At 58.1% G+C, this 12,912-nt stretch overlaps 1 protein-coding gene across 5 annotated transcripts in view; it reads right to left on the bottom strand.

Moving 5' to 3' along the window:
• LOC111154218 (ATPase phospholipid transporting 9B (putative)) overlaps positions 1-12,912 on the bottom strand; it is a 227,591-nt gene that overhangs the window by 17,753 nt on the left and 196,926 nt on the right. For all 5 annotated transcript variants that reach the window (XM_022513694.1, XM_022513693.1, XM_022513696.1 and 2 more), the window contains 8 exons: positions 11,877-12,038; positions 11,138-11,230; positions 7,295-7,378; positions 6,944-7,114; positions 4,629-4,727; positions 2,874-2,963; positions 603-747; positions 363-427 (listed from right to left, as the gene is read on the bottom strand). In XM_022513694.1, coding sequence (XP_022369402.1) covers positions 363-427; positions 603-747; positions 2,874-2,963; positions 4,629-4,727; positions 6,944-7,114; positions 7,295-7,378; positions 11,138-11,230; positions 11,877-12,038 — 909 coding nt within the window. The remainder of the gene's footprint in view (positions 1-362; positions 428-602; positions 748-2,873; positions 2,964-4,628; positions 4,728-6,943; positions 7,115-7,294; positions 7,379-11,137; positions 11,231-11,876; positions 12,039-12,912) is intronic.

A 12,912-nucleotide genomic window follows, 5' to 3' on the forward strand; every position in this document is an offset into this window, starting at 1 on the left:
ACTGGAATCAGGCTCACTTCCACACAAGACAAACCCCAACCACAGCTCACAGCTGGGTGGGGACGCAGACGTGCAAACGTGAGCGAGATGCTACCGGTGCCAGGACAGCGAGAAGGGTTTGCAGGAGAGCCGGCAGCACCCGGGCTGAGGCTGGCAGGGAGGGTCAGCGGGATGCTGGTCTCAGGCCTCCCTAAGAATAGCAAGGACGTGGGGACATGGGGGGCTTGCTGCTGGTGGCCCCTGCTTCCTACCTGCACTTCCTAAGGGTCTGAGGGGGCAGCTGGTCGGCCTGTGACCCGAGTGTGTGGCTCAGGGCCGGCGGGAAGCACACGGACGACACGGCCACCAAAGGGCACACGTACCTTCCCCTCGATGCCAATGCCGCAGTCCGCCATCTGGATCATGCTCACGTCATTTCCTCCGTCACCTGGCCGCACAGAAGTGGGAACGACACACACGTGGAAGCCCATCCCGGTCTCTTCCACCAGGAGAGGCCGTCTCCGAACACCCAGCTCCACCCACTGCTCCACGACAGACCGAGCTGCCGCGGCTCTCAAGACCCTGTCTCTCCCGGCCCACCCGCTCACGGGCCAGGCACTCACCGATGGCACACGTGCGTCTCCCCGTGTGCTGCTGAAGCAGCTTCACGATGTGGGCTTTCTGTGTGGGCGAGCAGCGGCAGCACACCACGGCTGGGCACTGGCAGGCCAGCTCCACCAGCTCGTGCTCGTAGAACTTGAGGCAGACCTGGGGGACAGAGCCTCGTGAGCACGGCCGCCCACCACGGCCCGTGGGGCGCGGACAGCAAACGCGGGGGAGACACGACAGCCTCGTGCCAACGCGTGGGGTACACGCTGCCCGCGCCCTCCACCCCAGCTGTCGGCCACCCCGCCTGGCTGGGGAACCAGAGCTCACAGGGACACAGAGGCGGCAGGGGTGAGGAGGGAGGAGAGACCAGTGTGGAGGCCCCTGTGGGAGGAGCAGGGCGCCTGCACAGACAACTGTCTGCGTGGACGGGCAGCGTGTGGCGGTCGGGGTGCAGGTGGGGACCCCGCGTCTCACCCGGAGCGCCACCACGGACCGGAGCAGCTCCGCATGGGACTGGTGAGCGCCGCCTCACCTGCGTGACTGAGGTGGGGGGGGTCCCACCACAGAAAGCCTCCGCTTCGTCTGTCTCTTTTTGGGTGACCTCAGCCCCACCTCTGCTAACTGAGATCTTTTTCTCATCTTTAATATAAGACACTTCGTTTTCATCCTGAATCTCCAACTCTGTCAGCAAAATAAAACCCCCCAAAGTTGCCTTAGACCATGGGGCCCCCCGCTGTGCGGGACGTCCCGTCAGAGACCTGGGTCGAGACCTCCCGGCACCAGCCAGCACTGACAGTCGCGCATCTGCAGGGGACGGGGCCGTGCGTCTTAGGACAGGCGGTGCGCCCGCGCCTGGTCTGGACGGACGCGCCCCCGGACCACACAGGGCCCCTCCGGGGCTGCAGACACTCCTCCCTGGGACCAGGACCAGGACAGCGAAGGGCTGCGTGCCCGGGCACCAGCAGCCACCTCCATCTTCTCTTCTCTTGCTCTCTGGTGGCCGGCAACTTGTGGCCACCTGTCCAACCCCCGGGACCTCACAGCCCCGTCCCTGTAGGATGTGCTCATACCGGCTGGCTCTCCCTCACTATGCCATGTTCCCTTTGCTCCGGCTTTCGTGCTCACGTTATGTTACCCCAACGGCCTACACGCATGTCCCGCTCGCCACCTGCGCCGTCTGCAGGGCACGGCAGACTAGGGAACAAAGCGACTACTGGGTCATCTTCAAGACACAAAGCCACTGCTCCCAGCCAACAGCTTTGCCCTCACTTAAATTCACATCAGCTCAGAAACTTCGTTCATAAGACAGGATAAACACCCAAAGGTCTGGTTTAGAGCCACATCCTCGATCGATTACAAACATCTCCTTCGACAGGCAGACCTGTGCACACCAGCGTGCGTCTTGGTCTCCCATCCCGCCAAGAACCCGGGTCACCCACGGCGGCCCGTGAAAGACACACGTGTGCGTGTGCAGCGGACGGAGGCCAATGCCTCCCAGCCGACCCCCAGAGGGAGCAGAGCGCCAGGGGCTGCAGCCACATGCCCTGCGCCGAGGGCCGAGGAGAGGCCTCACGCACTTGCTCCCCGAAACCGGGATGGCGCGCTCCGTCCCGACAGCAGGAACTTGTCAGATGAAGAAGTGGGGACAGAGCGTACTACCGAGATGATGCACAGAGGCATCGGAGACCCAGACCCAGAAACAGAAGACCGTGCCTTTGGGGAGCAGGCGCCAGGGAGGGAGGGGCAGGTGGGGGGCCTCCAGCATTGGGCTGCTGTGCCGACCGACTCTGATCTCTGGCGGGGACCAAAGCAGCAAGAAGGTTTAGCCAGAAACACACACTCATAAAAGACGGTGGACAGAACTCAAGGAGCGACTTTTGCTCCTTCACAAATCACACTACAACAGCTGTGAAGAGGGATTTTCTAACAAGGCACGAGGTCTAAGGGGGCCCGAGGGGAGGACGGAGGAGCACACGTCTGGGCCCTGGAAAGCCGAGGGACACGTGGTGAACGGCTGCACAGCCGGGAAAGCCTCCGAAGCTGACAGCGGGAAAGCCGGGCTCGGGGTGAGGCCCAGCAGCCCCAGCACCGGCCAGAGGGTCCAGGAAGCGTCCGCCCACGGCCAGGCCCACGGAGCCGCCCCGTGAGTCCGCGGGTTGCTCCGGCTTCTGCCCCTGCAGAGACAGGCTCTGCCTCTCTGACAGGCTCTGCAGAGACCAGCCTCTCCTGCAGGGACACAGACGGACGGACAGACAGACAGGTGCTTGGTCCGAGACCAGCCTCACCTCAAGGGAGTCCCCAGATATGACCAGCGCACAGTCATGCTTCCGTCGAAAGGCGTTAAGCTCCAAGTGGGCCTCTCCCCGATTGGTTACCTCCACAAAAAGAAGAAAAGCGCCCAAATTACAGAGTGATCTAAGTCGGAGGCACAAACAGCCCCTCTTTATGAATCAGTGAAATTTTCAGACACATTTAAAATCAAATGGAGCTTCTCACAGGCGGTCCAGTCCTGTAAGAAAAGGCTCTTGCGAGCTTCTCCTACGGCACCGGGAGTAAATACCTGCTCACTTAACACCAACTGTTTTCCAACGTGTGCCAGCTGCAGGCGGGGCACTTATACTGCAAAGTGCTTAAAGCCCTACAGGTACCGGGACATAAAGGAACAGAGGTGGGCCATCAGGAGACAGGGCACAGGGCACCCAGGGGCTAACAGCAATGTCGTGAGGGAGACACCCAGCTGTCCGTGGGGTATTCCCCAGAGACACGGTGATGCTCAGTGGCGGGGGGAGTGTCTGGCCCTTTCACAGGGGGCCACGTGCTGGGAGGGTGACCGTCAGCACAGGGACACAGCTTGTCAGACACTTCCGCGCACCCACCGCCGAGCCCAGGCCGGCCACGTGGCGGCACCGAGCTCAGGCCCAGGCTTCGTGTGAACTGCCCCCTCCTGTCCCCACTGCATGATGCACAATGTTCTTCTGAAATGCTTCTGCCGTCTCTGCCATGGGTTTCCACTTTCTCTGTCAGTTTAAGCAAACAAAGCATTCGAAGGATTAAAAAATCTAAAAGTAAAATCAAGTCATAATCTTGAAATATTGTTAGTTTTGGAATGAAAGCATTTCAGAAAGCACCATACTGGTTTCTGACACTCTTTCTGCGGAGCTTTTTACGGGGCGTAAAAGAAATGCTGCGCTGCAGGACAGCCGCGCGAGCTTCGCGTGGTCCGCATTAATCTCTGATGCCTCTTGAGGTAGAAAGGCTCTACTGTGGAAATTTCAGTTTGTGCAGCTGTAACCCCGAAACGTCGACAAACATTGATCTAAAGTCTTATCCGAGTCATTAATAATTTAATTGCGAAGAGTCGTCTGCAGGGCCTAATCTGCCATTCTGATGCTTTGAAATAAATGACATTTACATGTAAATTATATTGAAATCAGTTTCTGTAGGTACGAGGGCTTCACTCAGAGCAGAGGGAGACGGACCGTGTCTGCTCACCACCATCAATCAAGACCCGGGAGACGGCAGCTCAGTCTGAATTACAAACATCAGTCGTAACTAATACAGTAAAAACAGAAACTTCAGACCATTTTTACTAATTTTCTTTGAGCTAATGAAACAACATTTCATTTGAAAATGATAGATTAAAAACACATTCCTACTAATGGGTATAACTAATACAAAAATGTAATTTTTTTATCAACACACACTTTGTAAATGGAGCAGAAAGTGATAACAGAACGTCTATTCTAAAATAGGTACTTGGTTAATAAATAAATCCAATCGTACGACAGAAAAACACTCTGAATTTAGACTTTGTTTCACGCCTTCAAAATGCAGCTTTTTCATCCCAGGCAACGTGGGCAGCTAAAAGAAACCTATTTGCAATGTTTTTATAAAATCAGTAAGAAAATTACAATATTACAATATTTCTCTTCTTTAGTAATTATCTGCACTCAAAGCTTACAAGCACCCCCTCACCAAACCGAGTTTTGACTGCGAGATAAAACAGTTAAAATTCCAAGTGCTTTTAGACATATACTCACTGGCATGAAAACGTGAATGTCTTGTGTTCTAGACACCAAGTGTGAGCTTTTGGCGATGCACGTGGCAGTCTCGAGTTTATCGCCCGTTAGCATCCATATCTGGGAGGCAAGCGAAGATGGAGAACTCTTAGAAGTGTCCGTTCTCGAACACACAGCACACCCACGTTCGCAGCTCTACTGTTCACACCTGCCAAACCACAGAAGCCACCCAGTGTCCACGCAGGGACGGACCAGGACGTGGCATGCGCGCTGTGGAACAGCGCCCGGCCTTGAGAAGGGGAACATCCTGGCACCACTAAGACGTGGATGGGCCTGGAGGATGCTGAGCTCAGTGAAGGGCATCGGCCCCACCCGGGCAAAGGCTGTGGGGCTGCAGCGGGCGGAGGGCCATTGGGGAGTCACACCACAGAGACAGAAGCCAGAGGGTGGGCGCCAGGGCCAGGGGAGCACAGGGGAGCTTGTGTTTTCGTGGGGACCGAGGTTTGGAGTTACGTGTTCCGGAGAAAGGCAGTAGTGACGGCTGCACGGGGGTGGGAATTACTTTGTGACGATGAGCTGTGCACTTACAGATGCTTGAGATGACAAATGCTACGTTAGGTACATGTTGCCACTACCCAAGTCTCTGTCGACTTAGCGAAAACAAGTCGGACCTAAGTGATGTCAGACGGAGCAGCTGAGAAGTGGAGCCACACGAACGACAGGGGTTTAGGACCCTCAGCCTGAGGCTACTGAGACGCCTGCGTACACCCAAGGGCGAGGCTCCCAGAGCCCTGTGCACCGCACCGGTGGGCCCAGAAGACACCACGTGGTCACAGGCTTACAGAGCGAGGGGCGCCCCAGAGATCCTTATTCCAACCTGCTAACTTTTCAGCTGGAAACTAAGGTTCAAAAAGGGGAAACAGTTAAGCCAAAAACTGTCTTTATGAAATACATGGGAAATACCACTATTTTTACTTTTAGAAAGTGACATAAGCACGTATTACGTATATAAGCCAATCCCTGGACCACAAAGATAACAAAACCAACATTTAAGGTGTGACAGGACGGTTCACACAAATACTTCATGTAACAGCAAAGCCTTACAGTGACCTCTCATCGACGCCTGACTTGCTCAGACGTTTAGTGTGTCATACACGCGTGCCGTTCTGCACACAGGAAACCTCAGGGCGTACCGCTTTCCTGCTGAGCTATCATCTGCTTGTGGCTCTTCTCAGCGCTGGGAGACTTGTGCTTTCCCTCTGTTTCACACATCTATGTTCACCTTATTGAGCCTGATCTAAGGTTAGGACACGACGTTCAGATAAAGTTGAGAGGGGCGCCTGGGTGGCTCAGTGGGTTAAAGCCTCTGCCTTAGGCTCAGGTCATGATCTCGGGGTCCTGGGATCGAGCCCCACATCGGGCTCTCTGCTCGGCAGGGAGCCTGCTTCCTCCTCTCTCTCTGCCTGCCTCTCTGCCAGCTTGTGATCTCTGTCAGTCAAATAAATAAATAAAATCTTTAAAAAAAAACAAGGCAAAGTTGAGAATAATTCACACGAGACAGTAAGAGCTGCCGCCCCTGGTGAAGCTGCGTGTGGCTCAGGCGTGGTCACCTACGGACCTGCCGCCTGGAATCACAAGCTCACCTTCTGTGAAGGGACGTGAGGGGCCTTTCTTCAGACGGGAGACGCAAAGGAAGAAGGACGGGACCCCACACACTCGTGCAGGTTAGCAAACAACCAACAGAAACACCCAGACCGTACACACCAGGGCGCTGGCTGCTCAAGCACACGGGGCTGGGGGGCAGAGGGACGCGGGGCGCACGAAACGTCGCCACGAACGAGCAGCGGCCCCGGGCACGGCAGGCAGTCACACCCCTCCTCACCCGAACGCTGGCTGCGCAGCACAGTCCGGGGGACAGTGTCTCGAGGCCGAGGTGTGAACGGCTCTTTGGTGATTCTGAAGCCGGATGCGCCTCCTGACGGGCTGCTGTCCTGGACGGACGGGGCCCCCTCTCCCCGCCAGGCCCCCGCAGGGTACGCTCGCCGCGTGGGTTCTGGCTGCAAGCGCGGGCAGCTCCCCGGCAACGCCGTCCTTCCCTCCTATCTCACTAGCCTAGCCATTCGCTCTTCTTTCCTCTCGAAAAAACTCGAGCTGTGTTGTTCCCCTTCTCCAACCCGAGGCCCTAGTCCTCAGGGCAGCCTGGGGATACGTTTTCTCTCCCGTTTTGTAGGTGAACCCTGGGCTCCGCCGGCACGGAGGCCAGAACGCAGTTCCCTGAAAGCGAAGACTTACAGCCCCACAGCCCCGGGGAGGGCGCCGGCCGGCGCGCATGGTACCTTGATGCCTGCGTTGCGCAGCATCTCCAGGGTGGGCCGCACGTCCGCCTGCAGCTGGTCCTCCACACCTGTGAGGCACAGCAGCTCCATCTCCCACTCCAGGCTCTCCACCACCGCCGCCACCTTCAGAGCCCGGTCGTGGGTGCTCAGCTTGGCCTGGCTGTAGCGGCTCTGCACAGAGACGGAGCGCGGGTCACGCCGTGGACGCGTCCATGGGAGCCTGGCCAGGCCGGGGACACACCCTTCCCCGGCACCCGGGGCGGCAGGCTGTCCGCGCCAGCAGTGCGCACCCACGCCCATGCGTCTGCCGGGCAGATGCCCGAGGGCAGAGGGGCTGCGAGATCGGCTCACCTCGAAGTCCTGGTACTGCTCCTCTGTCAGCGCCCGCTTGGCGACCACGAGGGTGCGAAGACCTTCCCGGGCCATGTTCCCACACTGGAAAAGGAGATGCAGGTCACACGCAGACCCCAGTTGCTGGCCGTGATACGGAGAGGCACTTACAGCCTCCACCAAATCCGCTCTGTGGTCAGGGCCCGTCCCCTGCTCAGGAACCCCGCACATCATGTGTCCGTCACTGCGCCTGCGCACCTGGGCTACCTGGTCTCTCGGTGGCCTCCACCCACCGCCACCTGGTGGAGCTCACCTCGCAGGTGTGTCCTAAGAGCCCAGCCGCGCTGCAAGGACGGCTCTGCGACCCTCATCCCCGTGGCAGGCTGGGTCACCCGGCAGCTCTCAGACAAGCACACTTCTTCCCCACATTAGACCACACTGTTCCAAAATGGCATCACAAGCAAGGTCTACACCAGGCTGCCACAGCAGCATGGGAAGTGGGGAAGCTCGGTGCCAGGGTGTGAGAAGCAAGGTCTGGAAGTGGGAGAGCTTCATGTGGCAGTGCTGTGGGGGCAGGGGGAGGGAGAGGAGTGGGCTCACGTGGGAGTACAGCTGGGGGAGGACGGGGGAGAGTGGTCTCATGTGGCAGTGCCGTGGGGGGGGGGGAAGACCCCAAGAGTCCTGGGGCTTCGCGCTGGGGTTTGGATCTTCTGCAGGGAACAGGGCCCACAGCAAGGCCACAGGCCCAGGCTCGCGTTATTGAACACGAGACAGACGCACTCACAGGTGCGTGGAAAGGTATCAGCTCCAGGCACAGAGAATGCACCAAAGTAACATTATTTTCCATCCATTAGAGGAAACACTGGGCAGTTTAAGGTGATGATGGGGGGAGAACAGGCTGGTTCTGGGCCGCTGACGGGACCAGTGCCGAGCTGTTGGCAGAGAACAGATTGGTGCCCTGCCCTGCCCTCACAGAGGCTCGCCTGTGCCCCCCATGCGGGACGGGGCCCAGAGATGCTGACACGGCCTGCACGCGTGTGGATGGGCACCGAGGAGCGACACCTGAGGTTGTGCAGGCAGCGGCCCACATAGCCGGCAGAGACCGAGGCGGCGAGTGCGGCAGGAGCGGACGCCGCCTCTCGGGAGCTGTGAGTCCCCCCACCTTCAGGGACTTCGCCGTCTCCCTTGGGCTGCACGGATGGGACGCTGCCCCGCCGCACGAAGCCTGCTGAGGCCCTCAAAACGTGTGGCTTGGAAAGGTGTGAGCACTGCCTCTGCTGGCCGGGAGCACCCTGGGGGACAGCCGCTGTCTCACCCCGAGCACGAGCCCTGTGCTGGACCGGCGGGCAGAGGCCAGGGGTCCCGGGCTGGTCACCGGCCTCGACTCCGAGGTGAGCAAACAAGGCAGCGTCCCTGGCGCCACGCCCCAGAGGCCCCGCGGGAAGAGCAGGGGAAATGGAGAGAAAGTGTCCCGGGGAGGAGAGGCTGAGCGTGGCCGGCGGGGACAGACGCACAGACAGGAAGTCCGATGACCAGGTGCCACCCGAGCGGCGCCCAAGCTGCAGACGTCAACACCAGTGTTTCAGAACGGGGTTTCCACGAGAAAGAAAGCTTAAAAAACAATGTGAGCACTGAGCTATACCATTCCCCAAAGCCACGGTGTCCACACATCCCGAACACTACCACCAACCAGCCACGGCTCGCCCAGGCCACTGCGACTCCTGAGAGTCCCTTCCTCTCTTCCTGGGTGACTCTTAAATTTCCAACTCCGAGGACCAAGTTTAAATGGTTCAAAGCATGGGAGCCTGCACGGGCGTGGGACGGAGAGCGCCACAGTGGTCAGCTCTGGGCGTGGGGGGCTCTCAGGGCAGAGGCGGAGGCTCCAGCCTGGCTCACAGCCCTGGGGCGCAGGCGTCCAGAGCACTTTTAGCCAACACCAAGGGGTTCCGACAACAGCCAGAGCCGCGGTCTCCCGCGTGCACCTGAAGATGCACGCGTGACACTGGCACACCGTCCCGCGCCAGCGAGCTGCTAGTGGAAGGGAGAGGAACTACCAGGAAGCTCGCACACAGCGCGGCCCCGCCGTGATGCCAGCACCCAGCGCTGTTGCCAAGCCACAGGTAGAGTCACGGCCACGAGGGAGCCTAATATTTGCTGGAGTGCCCCACCTCCCACGCACTGAGAACGAGGCAGGAGTAGGAACCCCACATCGCCAGGGACGAGCACACACTCGTGGGCCAACAGTTCAGATGCGACTTCGCACACGCACTCGTGCCCTGCCGCCCTCCCGCACCGTCCCCAGGGGCGGAGGCTGGCGGTCCCACACGGCTGTGCTCCCGGTGGGGCGCTCGTGTCTAACCGAGCCCGTCTACCGCAGCTGCCCGCAGGACGTTAAAATCGGCGAAGAGAGGATGAGCAACTCCAACTTTCCAAGGTCCTCTCTGACCCATCTGGCTACGAGGTCGGAAGCAGGCACTCCGCCGCGGCTCCCGCCTCCCAGCGAGCGCTAGTCCCTGCGCCTGTCACACCCTCCCCGATCCCCAGTTCTGACCCGCGTTACACACCTGCACGTGGAGGAAGGAGGCCACGTACCTGACGCTTCCCGCGGCCGGGACCTGGCTACCTCACGTCTGTGCACAGTGAGGGTTTCTACAAAACTGGTCCTCACTGGGCGGGGTGAGGCAAGTGCCGGTGGCACGTGTCGGACGGTGGCACGTGTTCAGTACGTGGAGAACAGAAGCTCACGGCCAAGAATCCCGCGTGAGGAGCCTGCCTGAGACAGAGGCGCTCGGGGCACGCTCAGGCTCCCAAAACACGCCGCTGTTTTTGTGTGTTTGTTTTAAATAAGGTAAAGGTTTTCAGAAGATAATGGTTATTACAACAAAGACGTGGGTAGGGGATCAGGAGATTTATGTAAGGGAAGGAAATGTAACCTTGGGAGAATGCATGCACAAAGGATTTTTAATAAAGTTATCTTTGTGTAAAACAACCTGACATTATCTGTCTGTTGCAATACATTTATTGACGTGACCTCATAAAGCTAAATAAATTAAACAAGTATTTTATAATTAATTGTACATCATTATGACCGAAAGTAATTTTTATGGCATTTTACTAGGTCTTCAGGGAATTTAATTTATTCATGTGCCTGATTAAATCCAAGTGCCTGAAGGAGCTATTGATTCGTATGGCCAATACCGCCGCGGACGCGGGGCTGCGGCTGCCGCACTGACCGGCCACACCCGGGCCACGGCAGGTTGACCCGTGGACACCGACGCTGACACACACCCAGATCAGTCTCCCTCCGAACTCAAGCTTTTCTGTTCACACAGAAACGTGGACAATAAAATAATCTCACGAGGCTGCACCTGAGTTCTCTCTCTCTAGAGAGAATCTGACGAAATGTAGGACTGATCACGTTTGTGTCTTTTCTATTTTTTTAAAGTGAATCCTACACCTAAATTAGAATGACATTAAAATCCTTATCAAAATCCTGCCAGTAACATAGATTACAAAATAAATATACTGGCTGTATATGCAGCATTACCTCAGAGTTTTTAATGAATGACTGTCACCCTGTTTTCATCGTACAGACAAGATACTATCGATAAGGACCTCCTTGCACACCGACACGCGTCGCACGCAACCCCGCAGCGGTAGCTGCTTACACAGAGCTGTCTGCGATCAAACGGTACTCCCGCCTTTCTACCTCACGAAACCGAGAGGAACCGGAACCACCGGACACTGCGGAAAAGCGATACCGTCGGTGGTTTAAGAGGCGGTGTCCGGATTTCTGCCGGTTGCAGTGGTTCCCGCACTTGCTGCGCGGCGGGAAGCAGTGTGCGGGGTGGGGGCGCGGCTTACCTCCTCCTCCAACCAGTCGTTGTACTGCACGATGGAGGACATGGCCGCGTCGGCCCCCTTCAGGTAGAAGGTGATTTCCGCAGTGGACTCATCCTGGGACAGAAGAAACACAGGCAGGTTTAGGCCACGCTGCTCCCGGGCAGTAACGGCCGCGCGCACAGGAACGCGGTTCTCCCTGAACCTATGCTATGCAGGGCACCGCCGCCCCGAGAAAGTGTGCAGAAAGTGTGCAGAAAGCCGAGACCGGAACGTAAACCAGATCTCCAGGTCCTGTGCTGAGGCCACGGCAACAGAGCCTGTCCACGGAGGGGACGCCTCAGGCCGCGAGGGGAAGGTAAATTCTCTCAAATTTTCACTGCTGACTGAACGTGCTTTCCTTGGTTAGCCACCTTCTGAGACAGGTTTTGGTATCTGCTAAAAATATTTAAGAAATGCATGTCAGCAACTTCCTGGTCCTAAATCCTCCTCCGGCGAAGCTCCCCGGCACGCCGCGGCTGTTGGAAGCGCGACAGACGGCTTGAGCTGCTTTCCAGGAATGAGTCACGGACACCGCTTCCTCACTCTGCCTTCGTCATCCGGGAGAGTCACCTGAACTCACTACCACCAGAGCCTCACTAGCTTCCCAGCACCAATTCCTAGATTTTGTATCAAAACCCAGCAAGCAGCACAGACGGTCTGAAAGAGCAGGGACGAGCCCTGAACCGCGTGCTGGCCCGTGGGAGCCCAACAGCCAGGCTACCCGCACGATGACGCCCATGCGCTTGCTCTCCGAGGTGAACGGGAAGGTCTGCAGGACGCTGAAGGTCAGGAGCTCGCCGCTGGGGCCCCGCAGCTGCATGGAGGCCAGGTCTCTGCTGACCAGGGTGAGGCCGACGCTCTCCGTCCACTGCACCAGGGCCACCTGGGGGAGACCGGGGACACGTGAGGCCGCATGAGCAGAAGGCGGCACTCCCTGCCCTCCCACCCCCCCCCCAGCCCAGCTCCTCCCGGGGCCCAGTGTGGGGCTTCCTGCGACACCAGGGTCTCTCCCTGGCCAAGCGCCGCACCCTTGCTGGAGATCTGTCCTCGCCTATGTGTCCAGCAGGTCCCCTAGGGCTGGAGAAAGCAAACGCTTCAGGAGCGCCCTGGGTTCTGTCTGGGGAGCAGAACATCACTGTTGAGCCCCAGCGTCCACTGCCAAGTCGCATGAGGACAGGCCGTGAGGAGGCTCGGCTCCGGCTTCGGGGCGTGATCGCCCAGGTCAACCGCACCCCAACTCCTCATCTGTAGGGCAGTGGCAGCCAGGCCGCCTCTCAGGCCACCAGCACACGAACACCACCGGGACACTCTGTACATCTGGGTCGAGGTTTGGGTTCTACCCTTCATCCTTTCCACAGATGCCACCTGAGATGTCCCTTGGGCAGACCAAGGATCTCTTTTGAAGTGGGGCTTTCTAGGTAGTTCCCGTGGCTGGAACTGCTGGAAGGTTCTAGCACAACAGTCAAACTGAGGGTGACGAGATGCTTGCTGTTTTTAATGCTTCCAACTTGACCAGGGCCGTGCTGTGGAGGCTGGGGCGTCTGAAGATAATAAGGCAGGAAAAACGGACGTGAAACACTTTCAGGTTTGGGGACTGTGGGCGCTCTGGAACACAGCCGAGGGCCTTACTCTGCACCATTCTGGGCCCTGCTGGCAAGAATGACCTCGGGACGGCAGAAACGGCCACGCTACATGGGGCTGGCTATGAAGGGATTTCCAACAGACCACGCGGGCTCCTTTACTGGGATGCCTTTACT

Source organism: Enhydra lutris, unplaced genomic scaffold (genome assembly GCF_002288905.1).
Source record: "Enhydra lutris kenyoni isolate GAN:26980312 unplaced genomic scaffold, ASM228890v2 scaffoldscaffold36, whole genome shotgun sequence".
Classification (NCBI taxonomy): domain Eukaryota; kingdom Metazoa; phylum Chordata; class Mammalia; order Carnivora; family Mustelidae; genus Enhydra; species Enhydra lutris.